At 41.4% G+C, this 26,405-nt stretch overlaps 1 protein-coding gene across 2 annotated transcripts in view; it reads left to right on the forward strand.

Moving 5' to 3' along the window:
• Positions 1 to 26,405, forward strand: part of MYO1D (myosin ID) — a 331,010-nt gene that overhangs the window by 226,860 nt on the left and 77,745 nt on the right. For both annotated transcript variants that reach the window (XM_044390721.3, XM_026517625.4), the window contains exon 21: positions 16,420 to 16,574. In XM_044390721.3, coding sequence (XP_044246656.3) covers positions 16,420 to 16,574 — 155 coding nt within the window. The remainder of the gene's footprint in view (positions 1 to 16,419; positions 16,575 to 26,405) is intronic.

A 26,405-nucleotide genomic window follows, 5' to 3' on the forward strand; every position in this document is an offset into this window, starting at 1 on the left:
GAAGTTGTCGTGTTATGAACCTTGTAGTTTGCCGGCGTTATTGCACTGTGATTGGAGAACGTGACCAACGCATATCCTGCTTTCTGTGATTGGGGTGGGGGTGCTGCTTTGTTGCCTGACACATAATAAATATGGGTAAACATTTCAGGGACCATATTAAATGTGTATAGAAGTTCCATTTAATTGCTAATCAAATCTATTGGTTTTTTCAGCCTCTCTCCAGCCTCATGTACTTTTTGTTTGTTTGAACTGCCAAAGACTAGGTCACCCACTAAAATACAACCAGTCTATTCTTCTTGTATTGGAACAGTTTAGCTTTATACGTTTCTATTTAATATTCAGTGCTATTATTCAGTTCTATTTTATTATTCTACTTCATTCACCCATCATGAAGATGGGTGGTTTTTGGTTTTTTTTCTTTAAAAAAAAAAGATTTTATTTATTTATTTGACAGAGAGCAGCAGGGGGAGAGGGAGAAGCAGGCTTCCCGCTGAGCAGGGAGCCCGATGCAGGGCTCGATCCCAGGACTCTGGGATCATGACCTGAACCGAAGGTAGATGCTTAACCGACTGAAACACCCAGGTGTCCCTAGATGCTTTCTATTTGTAATGCCTCTGTGCTATTTCCTTTTATTTTTTTTTTAGTTGCTATGTTAGTCAAGTTTTATTTATTCTCTTTTTACTAATGATTAGAAAGTTATACATTCTTTTTAACTCTAATAATTGTTACTGTTAAATGTTTAAACTGATCTCTTAATACCCTGAATAAAATGGATTTACTTATCTTCTATGAATGATGACAAAATCAATACTCCTCCTCCTCCCATGCCTTCCTACATTTTCAGACAGAAGAAACAAGGTTGTTTTTTTTTTTGAAGTATGTAGACCTGAATGTTATTTTCCTGTGTAGAAAATTTATTTTTTGTACCCAGATACTTGAAGATATTATCCCCTTTATTGTAGAAATTCAAAACGTCCTCTGGGCTACATTTCCATATGATTCCCCATTATTCAAGTTGGGGTGGTATCTTTTTTATCTAAATACTGAAATCTTTCGACACTGAGAAATTTTTTTCTATTATTATTTGATTTTCTGCAGTATCTGTAGTTATTTACTGCTTTCATTTTTTTTTTCTATCTTTATTGAGGTATAATTGACAGATAAGAGTTGTATATATTTTTAAGGTGTGTGACTTGATGTTTTGAACCATTGTGTTTTTAATTTATCATGTTTATCTTTCAGAATTATTTCTTTTTCTAATATTGGTCTCTTTTGTACTTATAAGTACAAATATATATTAGAGATTTTTTTTTTTCTAGTTTGCTCTACTTTCTTGCAAAGGAGGGCACCTGCTCTCCTTCCTCAGACTAAGCCTCCTCCTTCTGAACTGCCAGCCCTTTGGCTGTGTCTGCTGTTGGGCCCTCCTTGCTGAGGAGGGTCTGGGAGAATTGAGATAGGTTACGATCAGAGACTGTATCTGCCCTGTTCAGAATCTTGAATATCAAAGAAGAGGAAGGTTTAGATCTATAACAGCACAGAGAGCCCACAGATTATGAGAAATAAGAAGGCAACTAACAGAGTGAATCCCTGATAAGGAGTTTCACTTTTGTTCAGAGAAACCTATCGGGTGCTGTGGCTGAGGCAGCGACCCTTCCCCTAACAGATGTAATTCACTACGACGCCTTCCATTTCCATGGAACTCATGTGAAGGCTTTCAGGTACTGCTGTCCTATCTTCTTTCAGATTAGAGGGTAAAAGTCCTTGAAGGCAGATGGGGTGTTGCTTACTTATCTTTGCTGCGATTTGATCCTTACCATAATCTTATAAGGTAGATAAGGCATCTAGTATGATCCTTATTTAGAAGACAAGCCCCAAGAAATTAAATGACTCACTCAGTGACATGATTGAGTAATCACATGGCTGAATTGGGATCAGCACCCAAGTCGTCCCTTTCTCCACAGCTCTTCCCCACTTCCCAGCCTGTCTCCCAGGACACAAGGAGACATTCTGGGTGTTGATTATGCTACATGGGCAACAACAGGGCTTAATCTTTCATTATTCGTGCAGCAGAAGAAATTGGGTGCTATTTTCCCTCCTTTCTTGGGGGGGCTCTGGGCCACAGGGCTGAGCTTACACGTGAGGAATTCCTGTGCACAGCAGCATCCAGCCGCCAGACGGGGTGGGACAGGCAGGAGAAGCCCACACTCTGAAGTGGGAAGAGGGCTGAGAAAACAGTCCTAGGCTCCTTTCCTCTGGCCCAGGCAGCATCTAGGAATGGGTCCTCCATCTGGGTGGTGTCAGCAGGCACTGCTGAATCTCTTTTCCCTGAACCCCTGCAGCCAAGGCTCCTGGGATGTGTTAGCAGAGTTACTGCTGTTAAAATTCTCATTTTATTAGGCTTTAATCAGGCTCTTCTGTGAAGTGCTACATAAATTCAATTCCAAATTTTGCGTTTAAAATAATCAAATGAGAGTGAAGCATCACAGACCTAAAATGTTTTTAGAAATAAAAATGATATTTTTAATTTAATCATATCAAATCATCTGGATGGCGTACATCTAAGTGGCAGGAAGATTGATATATTCTCTCACCAGGAGCCTCAGAAAGCCCAAGATCTACACAGGTTTGTGAAATGATTTCCAGTGCCTTGAATATTTTTCCTTCTCTCCTCTTAAGTACTGACCCCGGCATTCTTTAAAGTTGACCTAAGCACTTACCTCCTATGAAAACTTACTCACTTGATGTTTAGGGATACTTATTTATGCAGTTTATGTTCACTTGTGCATATTTGAAAGAGCTTATGATAAAGAGCGTGGTTCTGGCTCAGTCTGCAGGCCCGAATTCCAGTCCCAAGGTCTGCAAATCAGCTAACCTCTTTGAGCCTCAATTCCTTTATCTGTAGAATGCAGACAGGGAACTAAGTGGGCTTCCAAATGTATGAACTGTAAAAATGTTCTTCAGTTGTTTATTTGTCTGTTCCACTGACCCAGCTGGATTGTGACTCCCCCCACAACAAGGGTTTTACCTTCAGCATCTTGGGTACTTCCAGCCCCACCCCGGGCAGCCTGGCACTCTGCATTCCCTGCAGTGGCTCCCTTGTCAGTGTTGATTGCCAGGCTGACAGCACCTGTGGCAGCCAGGAGGTGGCACTTTGGTATCTTCTGCAGTAGGAGAACAAAACCACAGAGTGAGAAATCACTCAGGCTTCTGCTTTACTGACCAGAGTAGACTATCTGGGAATCGCAATAAGCAAGGAGCTATCATCTTTTATATTTACATTAATAAAATCGGCTTTTGGTGATGTGGGTATACAAGTCTGTGGGTCTTAACACATGCATAGATTTGTGTAACCACCACTACAATCAGGATACACAGGGATCCATCATCCCAAAAAACTCCCCTGGGTCAGACTACCCCTGATGCTAAACTCTTGACAACCACCAATCTGTTGTCCATCCTTATAGTTCCATCTTCTAGAGAATATCGCATAAACAGAGTCATACAGTATCTAACGTCTTGGGGCTGACTCAGCATAATGCCTTTGAAATTTATCCATGTTGTTGCGTATCAATTGAGTTTATTCCTTTTGTTGCTGATTAGCATTACATTGTATGGATGTATCATAGTTTGTTTCTCTGTTCACCTGCTGGCGGGTATTCCAGTCCTTTCCAGTTTGGGGCCACTGTGAATAGAGCTGCTATAAACATTCCCGTGTAAGTTTTTGAGTGAACATAGGTTTTTATTTCTCTAGGATATATGCCCAGGAGTGAGATTGCTGGGTCACATGGGGATTCTGTGTTGAACTCTTTTAGTAACTGCCAACTGCTTTCCCCGTGACTGGATCGTTTCACATTCCCAGCAGCAGTTGTGAGAGTCCTGACTGTTCTGCATCCTCTCCAGCATTTCGTGTTGCCACTTTGTTGTTGGCGTTGATTTACCTTTGTGTTTATTTTGGCTATTTGATAGATTTGTGCTGGTACTTCATTGTGGTTTTATTTATTTTTTAATGTTTTTTTATTATATTATGTTAGTCACCGTACAGTACATCCCTGGTTTCTGATGCAAAGTTCCATGATTCATCAGTTGCGTATAACACCCAGTGCACCATGCAATACGTGCCCTCCTTACTACCCATCACCGGTCTATCCCATTCTCCCACCCCCCTCCCCTCTGAAGCCCTCAGTTTGTTTCTCAGAGTCCGTAGTCTCTCATGCTTCATTCCCTCTTCTGATTACCCCCCTTTCTTTATCCCTTTCTTCCCCTACCGATTGTGGTTTTAATTTGTATTTGCCTAATAGCTAGTGACATGGAACATCTCTTCATATGCTGATTGGCCCCCTACATGTCTTCTCTGGGGAAGTGACTTCAAATATTTTACTTATTTGTAAATTGAATGTCTTCCTCCTTCTTGTTGAATTTTAAGAGTTCTTTACATACTCATCTTCCTGCCAGTGTCTTTCTCAAAGAAAAGTTTTAAGTTTGATGAAATTGTTTAACAGTTTTATTTCTTTTATGAGTGACGGTGTTATTTCTAAGAAATATTTCCCCAGTCTAAGGGCACAGATATTTTCTCCTATGTTTTTTTCTAAAAGTTTTACGGTTTACATTTTACATGGATATCTGTGATCCATTTTTAATTCATTTTACATAAGGTGTGAGATTTTGGTTGATGTTTATTTCTTTTGACTGTGGATGTCCACATGGTCCAAGTTACCCAAATGTCCAAGTTATCTTTTCTCCATTGAATTGCCTTTGTACTTTAATGAAAAATCAGTTGGCTACATTTGTGTCTATGTCTGACTCTTCATTCTGGTCCACCGATCTGTGTTTTTACCCCTTTGATAATCCCTTTAACAATTACATTATCTTCACTGTACCTTTCTAGTAAGAAAATCAGCTACAGTGGGTCTTTGAACTTTGTTCTTCTTTTTCATATTGTTTTGAATATTCTAGCTCTTTTGCCTTTCCATACACACTTTAGAATCAGCTTCTTGGTATCTACAAAAAGTTCTGCTGGGATTTTGGTTGGGACTGCATTAAATCTGTAGATCAACCTGGGGAAAAGTGGCATCTTGACAATATTGTGTTTTCCAATCCATTAACATATTATTTCAGTGTTTATTTTGATTTTTCTTTCATACCTTTCATCGACACTTAATTTGATTTCTTTCGTCAACATCCTGTGTTTTTCAGCATAGATCCTATACATGTTTTTTATTTAGATTTATATATAAATATTTTTGGTTTTGGAGTTGCTACGGATAGTTTTGTTTTTAAATTTCTGTTTCTAAAATCATATGTCAACTATTCTTAATTTTTTTTTAATTTTTTAAAATTCTGTTTCCGGTTGTTCATTACTAGTACATAGAAATATTTTTGTGTGTCGGCCTTGTGACCAACTGGTGACCTTGCTAAACCTACTTATTGGTTATAGGAGCTATTTTGTAGATTCCTTGGGATTGTTTTGTGTAGATAATCCTGTAATCAATATAGAGACATTTATTTCTTCCTTTTCCATTTAAATTTCTTTACACCTGCTTTATTGCACTGGCTAGGGCTTCTTGTATGATGTTGCCCAGCAACAGTGACCATGGAAGTCCTTACCTTCTTCTGATCTCGGCAGAAAACCTTCAGTCTTTCACCACTAAGTGTGATGTTAGCTGTGGCATTTATAGATGTGATTTACCAGGTTGAGTTCTTTTCTGATCCTGGCTTCTTCACAGCTGTTTATCACAAATGGATGTTGAGTATTGTCAAGTGCTTTTGCTGCGGGGTTGTGGACTGCAACAGCCAAGAAAGAATTCTTGAGACTTGGTATGATGCAACTTAGTAACTAAGTTTATTTCAATAGCACAGGGACAGGACGTGTGGGCAGAAAGAGCTGCACTTTTGCTGTATGAAGCTGGTGGTTTATATGCTTAGTGATCAAGGGGGAAGGCGCGTGCACGGAGTATTAGATCACAGATGTTTCTTCAAATTTCTACTTGTAAAACTACTTTCACTAAAAAAAATTTTCTTTAATTAGGAAAGACTACGTTCACAACATTTCTCTGGTGCTTATCCTTCAGTTTGATAAGAACTATGGGTGAGATGTACAGGCAGTCATGAGACCCTTAAAGAATGTAACAACCAGCACGAATCTGATTCTTACCGAAACTATGCAGGCTATAGGTCAGCTTTCTGGACTAACGGTGAACATTTTTCTGCTTCATCCCTCATCATTTCCCCCCTGACCAATTTTTGGTCCAAGGTTGTTGAAGGATGAAGGGCTTTTCTGTAACTTCTTCGAGCTGACAGGGGTTGTAGAGATGTCCCTACCTATGGACTGAAATTGGTCACTCTCTGTCCCTACAGGTAGTTATAATGGAAGGCCATTGCTGTAGAGTCCAGAGTGGACATCAGGGCGAATTTGTTTCGAGTAGTAAGGATCATCTGTCAGCCAAGCAAAGGAGTTAGTACCACCTGCACATATCTTGACAATAGGAGAGAACAAAGTGAGCGGGACAACACATTAGGATTATAATTTTTTTAAAGGTTTATTTATTTGGGGGGGGAGGGCCAGAGGGATAGAGAATCTCAAGCAGACTCCCTGCTGAGCACGGAGCCCCATGCTGGACTCAATCCCAGGACCCTAGGATTATTATTATAATGAAAACAAGAAGAGTAGGGACGCCTGGGTGGCTCAGTCAGTTAAGTGTCTGTCTTCGGCTCAGGTCATGATCTTGGGGTCTTGGGATCAAGTCCTTGCAGTGGGCTCCCTGCTCAGCGGGGAGTCTGCTTCTCTCCCCCCACCCTGCTATGCTTGCTCACGCACTTGCTCTCTCTCTGAAATAAATAAAATCTTTTTTAAAAAAAATAGAGAAAGATAAAATAAGAGCAATAAGAAGACACTTTAGAGTGTATCATAGTCCGCCTCCCGACGAGGAATGTAACCAATCATTAGTGACAGGGTAGGGTATTTAGAAACAGCAATTTGATTATTCATATCAGTAAGTAAGCCTGTTATATTTTTGTCATAATCTGGAATGTAGATGCAACATTCTGCTTTAAATTAATTCTGTGGCACATGTTCTGCCTGGTGCATCTAATGCCATTCCATTTTGTAGTGTAAAGTACACTTGGATCATTTCAGTGTTAAATGGTGTAATGCTTTTTTGAGAACCATTTAAGGCCTTAATTGTCTATTTATCAAGGGCCTCCTTGTGCCATATGACATCTTCTAAACCTGATGGAAGAAAAATAGATGTCGGGTGGTCACACCAATGAAACACAGATCTTGTCCATTGTTTCAGATACAGAAGATGGGCTGGACTTGTGATAGTCTTACTGCTATGGCCACGCACCCCAACATGACCTATAGTACATTTTCCAGTTCAGCCTGGTAGAATCCACGGCCACAAATTTGTCCCACATAACCATTGTGTTCCATTAGGTGCTAGCCACCTGATGGCTGGTTGCCTTGTCCAGTCACTAGCAAACCAGTCAGTTGTCTATAAAGTAATGGTATGGTCACAGGCTTCTGGGGGGAATCCATCCCATTTAGTGAGTGCTGTTGGGCCATCAATCAAGGGTATGCTTTTTCTATTCTCGGTATAAAGGGGCCTTTTGGCTTAGTTGTCCTATTGTGGGAGTAAGCCACATATATCCACCCTGGGTATATCAGTAAGGACTACAGAGTTGGGGAATTTGTCGTCATCTGCCTGTCTGTGGGCTGGCATATGCAGTTAAAATTTTGATAGCTCGAGGATAAGAGAAAGGCCTCTTATGGCAGAGAGTCCCATGTAACATTTACCGTATAACATAGGCCATCAAGAAACATTCTTTTTAGTGATAGAAATATCCCTATATGTGCTGGTATCAGGGTGATGTATCATATCGGTTATGTATTGATGTAAATAATGCCAGTCTGTACCTCGTAATGGAGAAACCCACCCAAGGAGGCCTTAAGTGCTTGATATGGTCAGTAAGCTACAAGTCCAGCATAACGTTGTACCCACTGTAGTAAAGAGTTACCATTTAGGTGTGTTTAGATGATAAATAGAAGAGAAAAGACCATCATCTGTTCTTATCTCGTTGTTTCAAGAGGAATTTGAGATCTTGCACCAGTTTACGGGAATGTGAAGGCACGCTCTCCAGTTCCTTGTCACCTTCCCACATCCAGGGTAACCCGGGGCTTGGCCACCCATTAGTCCGTAAGTCTGTAGTTAACCCCAGGGAGAGCGGTACCCTCTGGTTTTAAGGGGCACTTTTGTTATCACAGCCACATAGAATTGATCAAGGTGACAGCTGAGTTACACAATAGTTGGGGAGTCCATTCCATTGACCAGCTGTTTACATAATTATATGCCCATGGGGGTCCCTTTTATTACCCCCACAGAGGTAACAGGCAGGAAGCAAGTCTGTCCATAGATGAGCTATTATGGCAGTATCTCTGAAGCTGACCTCAAGTGGGCTAGCTCAGGCAAACAACAACCATGTCAAGACAAAAGTAGAATCTAACATCCATAAGGATGCATTATTGGAACATAATTTTTCTCCGTAAATTCACCCTTATTTCCAGAGATAGCCAAATCAAGACTGATTCATTTGTAAATCAGGTCCAGTTTTAACAAACTTGGCCTAATTATTTACATAAGCTCAGCAAGATTAGTGATAGATCATATAGATCCTTTAAAATCTGCTTCGTTGGAACTTTGTGTAAGAAATCTCTAGACTGAACGCTCAATAGCCGTTCGAGGGCGGAACCATGCCAAATAGTTGTCCTCAGATTTGCCTGCAATACCTGTAGATTTGAGTGGGTTCCTCTTCCCGAGGTCCCCAAAGTATCCTGAGGTTTCCTGCACCTGCCAGGAAGTGATATTCTTTACTCACCTGGTACGGCTGCTGGGAACTCTGTAAGCAAGGGATCAGGCCAACATCTCCAAGCGGCTTTATGGGCTCCATAAAGTCAATTTTAATTCCTTAAAGCTGTCTGGTCATTTCTGAGTCTACGGCTGTCTCTCTCACATATGACATTCCAGTCAAAGCCTTGTTTGACTAATACAACTAATGTTTCCAATGGTGTCCTGTTTCAAGGAGAACAGATTGTTTTTGTTTTTTAAGTATTATTTAAATTCCAGTTAGTTGACATACATACAACTGAAAGTTGTACAATATAGTGATTCAGCACTTCCATACTTCACCTGGTGCTCGTCACAAGTGCCCTTAATTCCCATCATCTAATTCACCCACCCACCCCCCACCTCCCCTCGGTAACCGTCAGTTTGTTCTGTTTCTTGGTTTTCCTCTCCCTTTTTTTTCCTTTGCTCATTTGTTTTTTTTTTTTTTTCTTTTTTTAAAGACTTATTTATTTTAGAGAGAAAAAGAGAGCACAGGGAGGGGCAAAGGGAGAGGGAGAGAGAAACTGCAGCAGACTCCATGCTGAGTGCAGAGCCCAACTCAGGGCTTGATCTCATGACCCTGAGATCATGACCTGAACCAAAACCAAGAGTTGGACGTTTAACTGGCTGTGCCTCCCAGGTGCCCCATCATTTGTTTTGGTTCTTCATTTCCACATATGAGTGAAATCAAATGGTGTCTTTCTCTGATTTCGCTTAGCATAATACTGTCTAGCTCCATCCGTGTCATTGCAAATGGAAAGGTTCCATTCTTCTTTATAGCTGAGTAATATTCCATTGTATAGATTCACTACTTTATCCATTCATCAATTGATGGCTACTTGTGCTGTTTCCATCATTTGGCTACCATAGATCATGGGTGCATGTAGGCATCAGGGTGCATGTACCCCTTTGAATTAGTATTTGTGTATTCTTTGTGTAAATACCTAGTAGTGCGATTACTGGCCATAGGGTAGTTCTATTTTTAACTTTTTGAGGAACCCACAAGGAAAACAGATTCTTCAGCTGATCTTAGGCAAAAGGCTGAGAAACAATAGAACAGATTTTTATTGAACTCATGCAGATAACTGTAATTGCCATGAAAGAAAGAATACTCAGAGTTCAAATTCTGGAGCGTTCCAGGAAAAGGAAGAGTGAAATATTTCAATTTGTTCACAAAGGAATACTTTATCACATTTCTGTAAGTCATAGATATCTTAAGACAAAGTTCCCTTAAATGTAGAAGAACAAACATTAGAGAACCAGTGTTTCAGGTCACAAAAACTACAATCATCTTCCCCAATTTATTTAGCTCCATATTACTAATTCTGGTTATTTAAATGCGGCTTTTTATGGTAGTTTTGGATATTCTGACCCATTTTAGTTTTCAGATTTTAAAGATATCAAAAACCTCTATTTGTCGAAAGTCCATTTTCTGAATCTCCTTCAAGACAAAACTCATTCTTGGGGCGCCTGGGTGGCTCAGTCATTAAGCGTCTGCCTTCGGCTCAGCGCGTGATCCCAGCATTCTGGATCGAGCCCCACATCAGGCTCTTCCACTATGAGCCTGCTTCTTCCTCTCCCACTCCCCCTGCTTGTGTTCCCTCTCTCGCTGGCTGTCTCTATCTCTGTCAACTAAATAAATAAAATCTTTAAAAAAAAAAAGACAAAACTCATTCTACAAGAGCATCAGAACAATAACTATAAATGACAAAAGACTCAAAAACAGACATGGTTAAAGATCTGATATGAGAGTTCATTGTGATGTGGCTGACAAGGAAATGTAGTTATTCCTGTGACGCATAGTGTTTTAATAATTAAAATTTCAAGTGATGACCTTATACCAGAACATATTAAAACTTTAGGAATTTCATATATTTTCTAGAATAGTTAAGCATTTACCCATACAACGTAACTAAGAAGATTTATCATCATTTGTTTGAAATGCTTCCCATGTAACTTAACATACCAAATAAACAAGTCTGATTCGTCAAAAAAGACTTCATTTATAATTCAAATCTCTAGGAAGTTGGTTAAAACCCCCAAAGTTTTAAGCACACGGCTAAATAGGATTACAGATCATTATAAATTTAATATTTACATTTAACCACCCTGGCAGGAAGAGATTCTACATGAAGCTATATAGTTGTTAGCAAAACTTAGCTCCTTTAACATTGAGAAGTTTTAACCTTCTTAAGTAATCAAAGACCTGTTAAAGACAAAACATAGAAGCTTTGGTTTTCTGGGCAGATAAAGAAAAGGTAAAAAACTTTGTTTACATTTTCTTCTGAAGAGCAGACCAGCAGTCCAAGAAAACTTTGTCTTTTTAACAAGGAGAAAAAGCAGAATTTCTTTTTTTCTTAAAGATTTATTTGAGAGAGTGAGAGAGCGCGCGTGCAGGCAGGTGAGACAGGGAAGGGACAAAGGAAGACGGGGAGAGAATCTTGCAGACTCCCCGCTGAGCGCAGAGCCCTCTGCGGGGCTCAGCCCCACAACCCTGAGATCATGAGCTGAGCTGAAATCAAGAGTTGGATGCTCAACCCACTGAGCCACCCCGGTGCCCCCTATACTGGTATACTTTTAAAATCCATTCATTTGAACCTTAGTCCTAACCATACATAAAATTATTTTCCAGTGATTTCCCTTCACAAACCTTTTACAATTTTCTTTTTCATTCAGATTTTGTCCTAAGCCTTTTCTCTCCAAACAACCAGTCTCATTTTAGGACAGAATTTCTTTTTCCCTCAACAAAAGGTATTCCCATTCCTTTATCTTTCTCCTATGTTCCCTTCTTCCCTGCAGATAGAATTGCTTTCCTTATTTCCATCAGTCTTAATTACATTTAGCAGAATTTTAACTCTTAGAAACCTTAATCTCCAGAGAAAATTAAGTGGTAACCAATTGTGAACAGTCTCTTGCACCAGAATTCTTTAGATCTGAGATCTATGAACACATTTCATAATTTCTGAAAACACGTTTACCAGTAGACCCAAATATTATTCTCCGTTTCTCCATGGTAAGAAGCTAAAAGCACAAACCTACGTTTAGTAAACAGTGCTTGCATTTATTTGGGAAAGACTTAGATATCCAATAAATTCAATCCAGTTCATCATTTAACTCAGCAAGACTTCAAAGTTTCAGGTTACCAAAAATTTTGAGAGCTATTTAAAAGTTTTACGTATAAGTCTTTCACTTCTTCACCCTACTTATTCTTAACAATTACCCATGAAAACTTTGAAACAAAATTAACCATCATTTTAGTCACCTTTTTGCTGACAAATTGCAACAGAGATAACAAGAGCTTATTCGACCTTTAGTAAACCCTGGTAGAATAAAAGTTTTATATTTAATGCTGATAACTCTACCTTAATTAAACTAACAAATTTAAATTAGCTTAAATACTAAACATGTTACTCCTGGGTCCACTAAAAGTCAATCAGTTTGTTCCCAACTGTCAATTTTTATCTGGGGCCCTGGTGGGAAATCTGAAGTAGGTAGTTTAAGTCCAGGAAAGGATGCTCTTCACTCCTTGATAGCGAGGAGGGGAGGAGCAGGAGCCAGTGGCTCCAGAAGCATGGAGGATGGTGCAGGGGCTGGTTATGCAATCCGTACCCAGGGTAGTACAGAGACGGGAGGAGGGGGAGGTAGAGGCAGAAGAGGTGAGGTGGCACCAGCAAGGCTGGGAGAGGATAAAAGCCCAGATGACAGTGAAAAAGGATTCCTGGTCCTAAAGGTTGTCATCTTGGACAGACGATGAGACACACATATTCTTTCGACTAACAGAGAGTAAAAATAGGCAGGCAGTCCCAGAGAAGGGGGAGAGAAGAAGGGACCAGAGAAGACGGGACCACCCTGAAGCCAAAAGAGTTTCGTCAGTTGCTTGGGAATGTTCCTTAAGGTCCCCGTCCCAAAGTAGACTTACCAGACAATTGGCTCCAATTATCGTAGCCATTAACCCCAGAAATGAATGAGGGAGAACCACCCCCCCTCATACAACAAGAGTCAGGCAGCATTCATCCAGTCCTCTCAAGATATGTTCCAGATCTGACACACAAAAGAAGCAGCAAACAAAGAGAAGACCAGTAACTCAGGAAAAAGAGGGAGACATATACAGGATGTTGGCAACAACCTGTTTACAAGAGAGACAAGGGAGGGGAGCACACAAAGAACATCATAGAACACAGGGAAGGTGGTGAATTAACAGAAGGACCTGAGACAGTTAGCTGATGCTGGATTGAGGAGTAGAGGTGAGGAGAGGGGCCCCTCGAGCCCCTAAAGGAGTCTGGACAGATCAGGGATTTGGTACAGGGCCATAACGGCCTGACCCTATGGGATTTCAGTCCATTTTCCCTGCCGCCTATGAAAAGGTCCAATGGATAAATAGTATTGAACCTTAAAGACCCATTAATGGGCCTTTTTTTAAAAATCATCCTTCAGAGAATATTGAGGCCAAGCATCATTACAGAAGAAGAGAAGGCACTTCTTCTTTAAATCCTGTTTTCCAAATTGACCCCAGTGTGTTAGGAGACAGCCCAAAGGAGAATTGGTTGGGATTGAGGAAGCCGATCCCTAATTAATTCCTACAAAACGAAGAGAGTACATTAACTAACTAGAAGTCCATTACCAAAATCCTTCTCAGCTTCCAAGTTACCTCCCATCAGAAATATGGCTGAAGGTTACTGGGGCTCAGAGTGGCAGGAGGCATCCCTGGTCTGGACCACTCTGACACCTTTGTACTACCTGAAAAGGGATATTGACCTCTCTTCACTTCCCTAGAGCATCCTAGGCTACAGTAGGTGCTGGTGAATGGACTGAATCGCCACAGAGGTTGTGGCTGCCTCTTTCCATTTGGGGGGAGTTGATATATTTGGCAACCAATAATACTACCCTTGGTAAGCCCCTAGATCTAGTATTAATGGATGGGGTAGAGGCCATGGCCTTTGTTAAGAAGGGGCAGCTATTTTATATCATACTAAGCATCATATATCTCAGCCAGAAGTACTTGCAATCTGAGAGCAGGATGGAGAGTGCCAAACAGCCCATGGGGAAGGACAAATGAAAGACACGAAAAAACAAAAGAATGGCGCTCCTCTCTAATCTGAGCAACTTTTTCAAGAGCATTATCCATGATCCAGCCCCAAGGGAGCGGTGTCCCCTTTGGGTGGGTGCCTCAACCAGCTAATAGCTCCCGCTGGTCCTTATTGGGAAGCATGTGGTCAGATGTAGCTTAGATTTTATGCTCATTGAGGGATCACACCAAGTTATTTAAGAGGAAACCTTACACGGGAGTCTTGAGATGGGCGGCCATCCTAATGACATGTATGGCCATCCTGTGCCTGAGAAGAATACAGGTATTAAAAGAACAGGTAAAACAGGGAGAGCCTGATACCTGAGGCCAGTGCCATTATGGCCAGGATACTGGTGTCCAGCCAGGCAGCAGGAGTTTGTCTTCCCCAAAGTGTAGCCACAGGCAAGAGGTTTTCTCCTGAGCACTAGGACAAAATAATGTTCAGAAGGGCTGTACTATTCAGGACATCACTAGAAAAGGAACAAGTAAGAAGTAGAGGCTGGGGGAATAAAAGGGACTTAGCAAATCACACCGAGGCTCTTAGATTTCCTCCACAATCCCCATGCGGGACCACCAGAAATGTTGGTGGGTCGTGGAGTGCAACAGCCAAGAAAGAAATCTTCAGACATTTTACAGTGCAACTTAGTAAGCTCTTTTTTTTTTCTTTTTTAAGATTTATCCATTTTCTTGAGAAACAGTGTGAGAGCACACGGTGGGGTGGGGGGCCGAGGGAGAGAGAGAATCTCAAGCAGACTCCCCACTGAGTGCAGAGCCCCACGTGGGGCTCAATCTCACAACCCTGTGATCATGACCTGAGCTGAAATCAAGTCAGACGCCCAACCGACTGAGCCACCCATGTGCCCCTAGTAAGCTTATTTAAATAGCACAGGGACAGGACCCATGGGCAGAAGGAGCTACCCTTTTGCTGTATGAAGCTGGTGGGTATATGCTTAGTGCTCAAGGGGGAGGGCACATGGCAGGGAGTATTAGATCGTAAATGTTTCTTCAAGGGGTGCCTGGCTGGCTCAGTCAGTAGAGCATGCAGCTCTTGTTCTCGGGATTATGAGTTCGAGCCCCACGTTAGGTGTAGAGATTACTTGAAAATAAAATCTTCAAAAAAATAAAAAATAAAAATAAATGTTTTTTTAAATTTCTACTTGTGAAACTACTTTTGCAAGATTTCTCTGGTACTTATCATTCAGTTTGATAATAACTATCGGTGAGATGTATAGGGAGTCACGAGACCCTTTAAGAATGTAACAACCAGCACGTACTTGATCCTTATCGAAACTATGCAGGCTATAGGTCAGCCTTCTGGGCTAACGGTGAATGTTTTTCTGCTTCTATCCCTCATCACTTTTTCCATATCAAGTGATATGATCATGTGGCTTATTTATTCTGTTGCAACAATGGATTACATTGATTAATTACTGAATATTGAACTAACTTTGCATTTCTTAGATAAACTCCATCTGTTCATGGTACATTATTGTTCTTTATATTGTTGGATTCGATTTGTTGATATTTTGTTGGCCATTCTTATGTCTGTGTTGATGAAGGTTATTACATATTGATGTACAGTTTTCTTGTACTGCCTTTATCTTTTTTTTGATATTAGGATAATGCTGGCCTCATAAGATGAGTTACAAAGTGTTCCCTTCCCCTTAAGAAGAGATACGGAAAATTGGTGTTATTATCTCCTTAAACGTTTGTTAGAATTCACCAGTGAAATCGTCTGAACCTGGAGTTTTCTTTTTCGAAAGTTTTTTTTTTTTAGATTTTATTTATTTGTTTGAGGGAGAGAGGGCATGAACCGGGGGGGGCGGGGAGGGGAGGGAGAAGCAGACTCCCCACTGAGCGCAGAGTCCACCACGGGGCTCAATCCCAGGACCCCAAGATCATGACCTGCGCCGAAGTCAGATGCTTAAATGACTGAGCCACCAGGCGCCTCTTTTTCAAAAGGTTTTGTACCAAAATTTAATTTCTTTAGTAGATAAAGCAGCTCTCAGGTTATCTATTTCTTCTTGGCTGAGTTTTGGTAGTTTGTGACTTCCAAGGAATTAATTTGGTTTCGTTCAGGTTCTTGAATTTATGTACATAGAGTTGTTGAAAATATTTCCTTGTTATCCTTTTAATGTCTGTGTGGTCTGTAGTGCTATCCCCTCCTTCATTCCATATTGATAATTAGGTCGTCTCACTTTTATTCTCAGACTAGAGGCTTAAGCAATTTTATTGGTCCTTTGAAAGAACCAGCTTGTTTTTTCATTGATTTTTCTCTATTATTTTTCTCTTTTCAATTTCACTGGTTTTTAGTCTTTATTATTTCCTTCCATCTTGCTTGTTCCATAAGACTTAGTAAAAACTGAAGTCATCAGGGCCACTGATCAAAAATAATTATTAAATTATGAAATGTGTTTTTAAATTTATTCTTTTGAGAACCATCCTAATAGTTTTCCATGCTTTGTCCCTTTGCAGTTGACTGGTCTGAGTGTCTCCAATGGAAAGGACCAACTCGTAGTGTTCCATACAAAAGACAACAAAGACCTCATTGTCTGCCTCTTCAGCAAGCAGCCAACCCATGAGAGTCGAATTGGAGAACTGGTTGGTGTCCTGGTGAATCATTTCAAGAGGTAAAGCTTGGTTTTTGTAACTGAGGCAAGTTTTGAACATATGAAATCCTTCATCACAACTCTAACTGAACTTGTTTTGTGCCAATTTCAGTGTATTGAGTTATTTTCCTTTATAAGAACAACTTAAATCATCTGTTTCACAGAAGGCAAAATTAGCATCCAGGCTTACTTTCAAGATTAGGACTGTTCCTCTACTTTTCCAGCCTCCAGCTGAACCAACAATGACAACCAATGAGAGATTTCCCCACTGGTGATTTCTTCATTGCCAATCCAAATGTAGTTAAATCGAAAAGACAGAAAAATTACTTTATATTCTTATTGTCACAGCTTCTCGTTTATTCCAAATATAATCAGTGAGTGTGTCTAAAGTGAATATAAATTAGAAGACAGGTTTAAGATGACGTATTGGTCCATGAAAACTGAAGGAATTTCTGAGCGAGGCAACAGCCTGTACAAAAACATGGAGTTTGGGTGGCACATGGCATATTCACAGCAAACCTAGATGATGTCGGGGGCGGGTGGGGGGCCTGTTGTGAACAGTGATGTGAGAAATATACACAGCATGGATCCTGAGGGCAATGTGGACCAGTGAGTGATCGTTTTCAGCAGGGGAGTGATTTTGTCTGGTGGCTTATTGGAATTGTTTTAGAGACGGGGTTTTCCTTCCTGTAGGACATCATGGAGTATTTGGGGTAGGGTGTTTCTGACTCCAGAGTCAGATGGTCTTCCCATTGTGGCAGACTGTCTCTGCCTCCCCGTCACCCTGATGCCAGGGAAAGACCACTTCTCAAAATTCAGTGACTAAGAAATGAGCTCAATCGCCAGTCCGATTTCTTCCTACACGACACTTCCTGAGTTGCCAGAAGTAATCGAGTCTTCTTTATTAGTATTGGGTTTTTTTTTTCTTTAGTTTAGACATAAAGTTCTTCTTTTTCTGAGCAAAGACATATTTAGAATCAGATGTCCCCCTGTCTAATTCAACTGTGTTCATTTTTGCTGATCAGCGTGTTCGGTATAACTTTAGAAGTACAGTGCACAGACCATTTATTTTACGTTATTAAACCTTGTATTCCAGATCAAAGTAGATCTGTACCTACGTAGTTAAATGCTTTTCAGTGGCGTAAAATTTAAAAAATGTGTAATGGTCATCTGACAGGGAAAAAAAAAAAAAGAATCTAAGGAATTACCCCAGAATAATGGTAAACAGATAGACCTTTGAAAAATTCCCTTCCATCTGCCAAAAAGAGGGATGAGAAATACTGAGGCATTTAGAATGGAAGGGAAAGACCTGGCAAAGGCGTCTCTCCAGTGATGTCTGCCACTCGAATTAGCAGGCTTATTTTCCTCCCAATATTTAGTTCTCGCAAAGTAAGTACAATTCAAGGGATTTTAATTTGGGTGCCTGTACTAATGAATAGTTTCCGCCTGGGAAATTAAAGTATGTGTCTCAGTCTGGGTCCTTGTGTAGCAAATTCCGGCTCCTGTTAAAATGCTTCTGTAAGTGGTAGAAAATGTGAACCTTGTTCTAGAACTATCAGTTGCTTTCTCTCCCTCACATACGCATTCTGAGATAACATTTCTAGTTGCAGTCCCTCCTATCTTTAATATATGGAAGAATTTTAAATGTCTTTAAAAATTATAAATGGAAGGAAGAGATGAAGGCTGTCAAAATGCTAGATTTTTTATGATTTATTCTTGATGTTCCTATTGTGTGAACAAAAGGTCAAGTATAGATAAGAGAGAAAACCCTTCCGCCCAGCCCCCAGAAAATTCAGGCTTGGAATTTTGACTTAGTGTTAGTCATCAACTTGTTGACTTCTTGAGGAAAGGTTAATTTGATTTCTGTTCTAGCTGTTTTCCTTTATTGTCAAGTATCATATCATTGGTGTGACTTTGAAAATTATATTGTGTTTTACAAGTACAGTGATGGGGCACATGATCTTATTGGTACCTGGGTTAATTGTGGAAATGCAAAGGTGAGAGGAATTTAAGTTCAGACCAATATTTTATCTCCCGGATAATTTCCCTGAAGAACATTCTGAGACGTTCTCTGGTTAGAAGTCGGAAGGAAAGGGCTCAAAATAACAAAATATACCATTGATAGTCTAGATCTGGGGTGTCTTTAAAAATTTATGAAGAGAGGATTTAGGACTTAAAAATCTATGAGCAATATTCCAACCAAGTTTCAGAGACAAGAGGAACAAGTAAAAATTTTTTGAAAAAAAAAGGGCATCCTATTTTGTTAGCGGGCCAGCACACTATACCCAAAACAAATAAGGATAGCACAAGAAAAGAAAATTATAATCCAATCCCACTTTCATGTGGAGATTCTTTTTAATCCCAAATAAAATACCCCCAAATTGGTCCAGGAGTGCCCGGGGCCTAAAGAAACTTCTAAGTCATGCTGACCCCCATGTATGAAGGAGGGTAAAGAGAAAGGACGCACCCAGCTGAGGGAAGAAGCGGCCTCACACAGAGGGTACTGCAGTGTGGAGAGAGGATGATGTGATGTGAGGTCACAGCCTGAACTGAAGCTTATAGGACCACCCACCTGGTACCCTCACCTCTTCAAGAACTGCACTTCGGCAAGTAGCTGCCCCCCTCAAAGCAAATAATAAACAAGAAAGAAAAGAGCAAGAGAGGGGCGCCTGGGTGGCACAGCGGTTAAGCGTCTGCCTTCGGCTCAGGGCGTGATCCCGGAGTTGTGGGATCGAGCCCCACATCAGGCTCCTCTGCTATGAGCCTGCTTCTTCCTCTCCCACTCCCCCTGCTTGTGTTCCCTCCTCACTGGCTGTCTCTATCTCTGTCAAATAAATAAATAAATAAATAAAATCTTTTAAAAAAAAGAAAAGAAAAGAGCAAGAGAATCATGCATAGGCAATATGAAAAGAAGAAGCAAACTAAGGAAAGGCAAATGAAGAAAAAAGAAAAATAAGGGAATTTTCTTTACGTTAAAAAAAAAAAAAAAAAAGACAGCTCAAGCACAGACCAGTCAGAACAGACGCCATCCAGAAACAGCTGGTACAGCCTGAGCAGCGAGTCCTGGCTCTACTCCGCAGATCAGAAATTACACCAGAGTGGGGGGGGGGGACCCCAAGTCACAAGCAAGTAGATAGCATGCTAACGAAGTTAAACAGGCTTCTTTACTGTGGTTCTTCTCAGAGGCTTTAATATGCCATTGTTCATTTTAGGGGCACCAGGCTGGCTCAGTGGGTAAAGCATGTGACTCTTGATCTTGGAGTTGTGAGTTCAAGCCCTAAGTCAGGCATGAAACCTACTTAAAAACAGTCTTTAAAAAAAAAAAAAAAAAGCCTTTGGGGACGCCTGGGTGGCTCAGTCGATTAAGTGTCTGCCTTCAGCTCAGGTCATGATCCTGGGGTCCTGGGATCAAGTCCTGCATTGGGCTCCTTGCTCAGCGGGGAGTCTGCTTCTCCCTCTGGTACCGCTCCCCCTGCTTATGTGTGCGTGTTCTCTCTCTCTCTCTGACAAATAAATAAAATCTTGGAAAAAAATTTATATTTAAAAAAAATTTTTTTAATACCTTTGTTCATTTTAAATACGGCCAATAAGAAAGTTGTAAGGACATGTATGTATATTATATGTGTGTGTGTATATAGGTATGCATACATACATTCATATAGGAGTATGTATTCTAGAGAATTTCTGATTGTAGGAAATGGGTAACACTGTTTTTCTCTGGAGGGGAAAGAGGAGATAGGGTACTGGGAGAAAGAGGTAGGAGAGAGATTTATTTATTTTCCACTCTAAACCTTTTGCAATAAATGTATGTTACTTCTCTAAAAATTTTTTTCATTTTATTTATTTTTTTTTAAGATTTTTTTATTTATTTATGTGACAGAGAGACAGCTAGCGAGAGAGGGAACACAAGCAGGGGGAGTGGGAGAGGAAGAAGCAGGCTCCCAGCGGAGGAGCCTGATGTGGGGCTCGATTCCGGAACGCCGGGATCACGCCCTGAGCCGAAGGCAGACGCTTAACGACTGCGCTACCCAGGCGCCCCTTTTCATTTTAATAATACACTAGTGGCAGCTGGTTTTGAGGCCTGTTATAGGTGGCTCTGAATTCATGGTTATTTTCTTTTCCTCTTCAGGAAAGTAGACAAGAACAAAAGGGCTTTCTGAGTGAATGATCTATCTCTCAGCATCTGGATACTTTGAAATAAACCCAAATACAACCTCTTGGACACACCTGAAACTAGATGTAACATTGTGTGTCAACTATACTCACATTTTAGAACAAAATTTTTTTAAGTAAAAAAAAAGATAAAAATTCACCACCACCCAACCAAAAAGCCTCTGGGGATATCCCTGTTCCGCGTGGCCCTGTCGTAGAGGGCACGTGGGCCCGGGGCGAGGCCTCCTCGGGGCGGCCGGGCCAGCGGTTTGCCAGGCCTGTCTGCTCACAGAGGTTCTGAAAATGGCTGACTTGGTGTTTGGTCCGTGTGTCCTCCTCAGCAGCGGCAGCCTGCTGGTAGGGAGCTTTCCTGCCCACTAGCGAGCAGATGGTCTCACGTTGGCTGCCCGGACTAGAGAGTCACCAGAAACTGCGATATTAAGCTGTCAGAGGACCCATCTGCCCTAAGCAGCTGCCCAGGCATTTGCCTGTCTGGTTGCTGGAAACCTCAGCGTCACGCCAGTCCCAGGCATAGAAACTTCTTCTTTTTCCTGTTCTCTTTCTGTGGAGGAAAGCCAGAAGTCAGTGCCATCTGCTTCTTGTTTTTCGCAAGCAGTATCTTTAATATCTGCTTAATTAAAAGAGCACTGTTGCTTCTGTCCTTTTAACTCAGGGGCGGACTCACACCAACAAGCAGGCCGCGGGTTCGGCCCGGGGAGTACAGGCGTGGGGCCGGGGAAATGTGGCCTCCTGACCAACAGCCACTGTCCAACAGCCGCTGCACCCCGCCTCCCCACGGCTCCCATGTGTGTCTCCTGCTCCTCTGTCCCTGACCCCTGACCCCAAACACGCATTTTCATGTATTCCCTTGATCTGTATTCCCAGACTGCTTTCCTTGAATGCCTGGTTGCTAATCGTAGTAGTGTATACGACAACTTAAAATATTAAATAAAGACAAAATAAAGATAGGTGAAAATAATGTAGATATCCCACTATAGAGGCTTCATTAATTAAATTATAGTCCATCTCCTTAATGGAGTCTTTGGGTCATTTAAAATTTTAACGACTGAAGGCATCTCATTGATGGTGAGAGAAGAGTGAGTGACCACAACTTATCATCCTCTGCCTCCCAGTATAGATATGCACGAAAGCACAGAAAGAGATGCCAACCTCCCATAGTACTAGAAACTGGAAATGTTACCCAACCCCAGGCCCACTGAGAGGGGCGTCCTTCACATCTGCTCACACGTCACCTCATCGGGCCTTCCCTGACCATCTTGGTAGAGAACAACAGTTCGCCCCTTGGCCCAGTGCTCCCTGCCCCCTACCCTGCTTAACTTTTCCCCACAGCTCTCATCTCCATCTGACACTGTATCTTTACTTAGCTCTTTATCACATGTATTCCAACTAAAATACAAGCCCCACGTCAGCAGGGGACTTCCATAGTTGGCTGCAGTTGTCCTGGTGTTCAGAACAGTGCCGGGCACTCAGAGGACTCCCAGGAGGTAACAGTAGAATGCCAAGGCTGGCTGCCGGGGCCCACCGGCTGAAGGATACTTCCGGCCCTTCCCCTGATCATGTGTTGCTGCCAACCAGAAGACGGTAAAATAGGCCTCCTTGTGTAGGAAAGAAAGGAAGAACCCTGTTACAATTTCCTGCCCTTTAGGAATACCTCTTTCCTGTACTGGTTACAAGATTACAGCTCTGTGCGATGTAAGACAGCTGGGGACAGAAGTGAATAGCTATTTCAGGATATTAAATCAGCAACTAAGAGAGCTACCAAGGAGCCGTGGGTGCGCGCTCTATGCAAGGGGTTGCAGCTTTTCCTTTTCTTATTTTTAACAGCTAAAGAACTGGGAGTAGTTTCAGCCTCTCCTTGTCAGTAAGCTGACAGGGACACGAGATGTAGGGTTTCCTGCTCAGATCGGCAGCTGCAGAGTAAGTAAGAGACTTCAGAACCACAGCTAGAGGCTGTGTGCATCAGCCGGCTCCCCAGCTGAAAGGCTGAGAAATGGATTCTCACTGCGAGCAGGGAGAGTGGGAAAAGGAATCCAGAAGAATCTACATGCACTTTTTGTGCAAGAGCTTCCGGACTGAATAGAGGTCTCCTTAGTTAGGAGGCCTGGAAAGAAGCACAACAGCCGTCAGAAAGACTCAGACTTCTTTTCAACTTGTCTCAAAAATTATGGAATGGCACATTTTCTGTAACTGTCATTTTAAATGTGAAAACCGAAAAAATATTATATTTTAAAGTTATGAGACTATGTTAGAATATCTCTTCTTCCAGAAACAAAGCAACTAGGAATGTGTAGACTCCCATAAAATGTTCATAGTGGAAAAGAATCATCTGGATCCATGCACCAGCTTCGGTAAGATAGAATCATTACCAAATGAACCAAGGCGTTACATCACGATCTTAGGAGGAAAGATATCAGGCCCAGAGATATCATAGAAAAGGAAAAGAATGCGACTGAGGCTATAAAGAGAAAATAAATTGTGGTACAAAATGGAAAAGAAAAGCAGCTTATATTACTAGATGACTCAGAGAAGAACTTGTCAGAAAAAAAAATCAGGGAACAATTTGTTAAAGGATATTATATTGCTCACTGACCAAAAGAAATGAAGGAAAAAAAAAAGAAAGAAAGAAAAAACAAGCCCAGCCTAGCTAAATTATGCCATTCAGCATTAGTAACTTCTGGCTTTCCACATCTGAGCCTTCTTTGATGCAAAGCAGTTCTTGGTCTTCTCTGTTTAGCATATGCATTAAATTAACAGACCTAGTAAAAATGAGTATTTGACAGGAAACAGACAGTGTGGCTTCTGGCCTAACTCTGCCACCAGCTAGCCGTAAGGTCTTGAGCTGATCAACCTTTTTTATTCTACGGTTTATGTGTAAGATTAAAGGTCTGCACCAAATTTGTTCATTCAGTTAAAAAAATATATATATTTCTGTTTGCGTAATGATGAAAAAGTCCTGGCAGTGTTTCCCAACACTGTAAATAAACTTCACACTACTGAATTGTGCACTTACAAATGAGTAAGATGGTAAAAATGAAATGAAAGTCAGGGTTGGTTAGCCAGCACCATAGAAACAAGGGGAAAAGAATATTTCTTGAGGTTCAGTCACACATCAGACATCATCTTATGGCGTGGGAATACAGAGACCAACCTCCTGCCCACATGAACTTGGTGGCCTATCGAGGGAGACCAGTGTATGACCCATAATAAGTTTGTAAAAGTATAGAAAAAGTGCTTTAAAGAAGTCAGAGTAGATCTTTCAATGGGAGTAAGAGATGGGGAAAGTGTTCTGGGGAAGCTTCATCAAAGAGAAGTGGCATTTGTACTAGGCTCACAAGGAGATCTCCAAGTTAAAAGTGGCCGACTTCCACTTCTAGTCAAGATGGAGTAACAAGGATGAGATTTACTCTCCTTTCTGATAACAGTCAAAATACATGAAACAGTAGTTTCCAAGACACTGGATATCAGACAATAAAGGATGATGATTTATGAGAGACAACAAGCAAATGAGATGGGCCTTACAGTTGCCCCAGCTTACTGCCTTGAGGGAATATGCAGGCCATGGCGCAAGGAGGGAGAACAATTGTGGTACATGGGGGTTGGGAGACCAAGGCCACTGAAGTTTGCAGGACAGGGTAACAGAGGAGAGAGCCACACAGAGGACTGGAGACCTGCAGGGATCTCTGTTACATATTCGTCTGAGTACTGATCAGTGCATGTGCATTAGAACAGTACCTGAGAACAAAAGAACAATGCAAAAAGGTTAGCAGGAACAATGCCTGGCATCACAGAGAGTGAAGAGTAGTGCCTATTCCCAGTAGCCAGACTGGGACACCCCATCATTAATAGGGCATTGAGTGTAGTACACACAAGGGGGGATAATTGGCCCTAGACTTAGCACTGCTCTGGTTTCCTCTGATAAATCTTAAAAGCAAGACACAAAAAGATCAAACTGGGGCACCTGGCTGGCTCAGTCAGTAGAGCTTGCAACTCTTGATCGATCTCGGGGTGGTGAGTTCGAGCCCCACGTTGTGTGTAGAGATTATTAAAAATAAATAAATGAAAACTTAAAAAAAAAAAGATCAAGGGACACATGGGTGGCTCAGTCAGTTAAGCATCTGCCTTTGGCTCAGGTCAAGATCTCAGGTCCTGGGACCAGGCCCCACATGGGGAGCTCCCTGCTCAGTGGGGAATTTGCTTCTCCCTCTCCCTCTGCCTCTCCCCCCATCCCTGCTCGTGAGCATGCACTCTTTTTTTTTTTTAAGATTGTATTTATTTATTAGAGAGAGAGGCAGCCAGTGAGAGAGGGAACACAGGCAGGGGGAGTGGGAGAGGAAGAAGCAGGCTCCCAGTGGAGGAGCCTGATGTGGGGCTCGATCCCAGAACTCCAGGATCACGCCCTGAGCCGAAGGCAGACGCCCAACGACTGAGCCACCCAGGCGCCCCATGCGCATGCACTTTTGCTCTCTCAAATAAATAAATAAATCTTAAAAAAAAAAAAAAGATCAAATTATTTCCAAATAACTGCAACCCAGAAAAAGCTCAAGAGTATTTAAAGAAATACAAAATTATCCAGCATTTAAGTAGGTAAAGTTTACAGTGTCTTGCACTCAGTCAGAAACTAACAGGCCTTCAGGAAAGCAGAAAACTACAATTCATTATGAGAAGAAAAATTAGTCTAAACCAACCCAGAATTGCCACAGATGTTAGAAATAGCCAACAAGGCTATTAAAATAGTTACTATCACTGCATTATAACAATTGAAGACACAGACGGTATCCATAAAGACCCAAATCAAACTTCTGGAAGTGAAAACTACAGTGTTGGACATGAAAATGCGCTGGATGGAATTAACAGCATATTAGACACTGCAGAAATAAAGATTAGTGAACTTGAAGACAAAGCAATAGAAACCATCCAGAATGAAGCACAGATAGAAATTTTTGGAAAAAGGAACTGATCATCAGTGAATTGTGGGACAACTTCAATTGGTCTAATATATGTGTAAATGAACTGCCCAACCAAAGGGGGAATACAGAAAAAATATTTGAAGAAATAATGGCTGAAATTTTTCCAAATTTGATAAAAACTTTATAAACCCACAGATCCTAGAAGTTACATGCAAAAAATCATGAAGAAACTACAGCAAGGCATATCACAGATTGCTCAAAATCAGTGATAAAAATTAAACCTTAGGGGCGCCTGGGTGGCACAGCGGTTGGGCGTCTGCCTTCGGCTCAGGACATGATCCCGGCGTTATGGGATCGAGCCCCACATCAGGCTCCTCTGCTATGAGCCTGCTTCTTCCTCTCCCACTCTCCCTGCTTGTGTTCCCTCTCTCGCTGGCTGTCTCTATCTCTGTCAAATAAATAAATAAAATCTTTAAAAAAAAAAAATTAAACTTTAGGGGCACCTAGGTGGCACAGCGGTTAAGCGTCTGCCTTCGGCTCAGGGCGTGATCCCGGCGTTCTGGGATCGAGCCCCATGTCAGGCTCCTCCTCTGGGAGCCTGCTTCTTCCTCTCCCACTCCCCCTGCTTGTGTTCCCTCTCTTGCTAGCTGTCTCTATCTCTGTCAAATAAATAAATAAAATCTTTTAAAAAAATAAAAATAAAATAAAATTATAAAAAAAAATTAAACCTTAAAAGCAGCTAGAGGAAAAAGACAAATTATGTACAAAGGAA

This window comes from Ursus arctos, unplaced genomic scaffold (assembly GCF_023065955.2).
Source record: "Ursus arctos isolate Adak ecotype North America unplaced genomic scaffold, UrsArc2.0 scaffold_24, whole genome shotgun sequence".
NCBI classification, from domain to species: Eukaryota; Metazoa; Chordata; class Mammalia; order Carnivora; family Ursidae; genus Ursus; species Ursus arctos.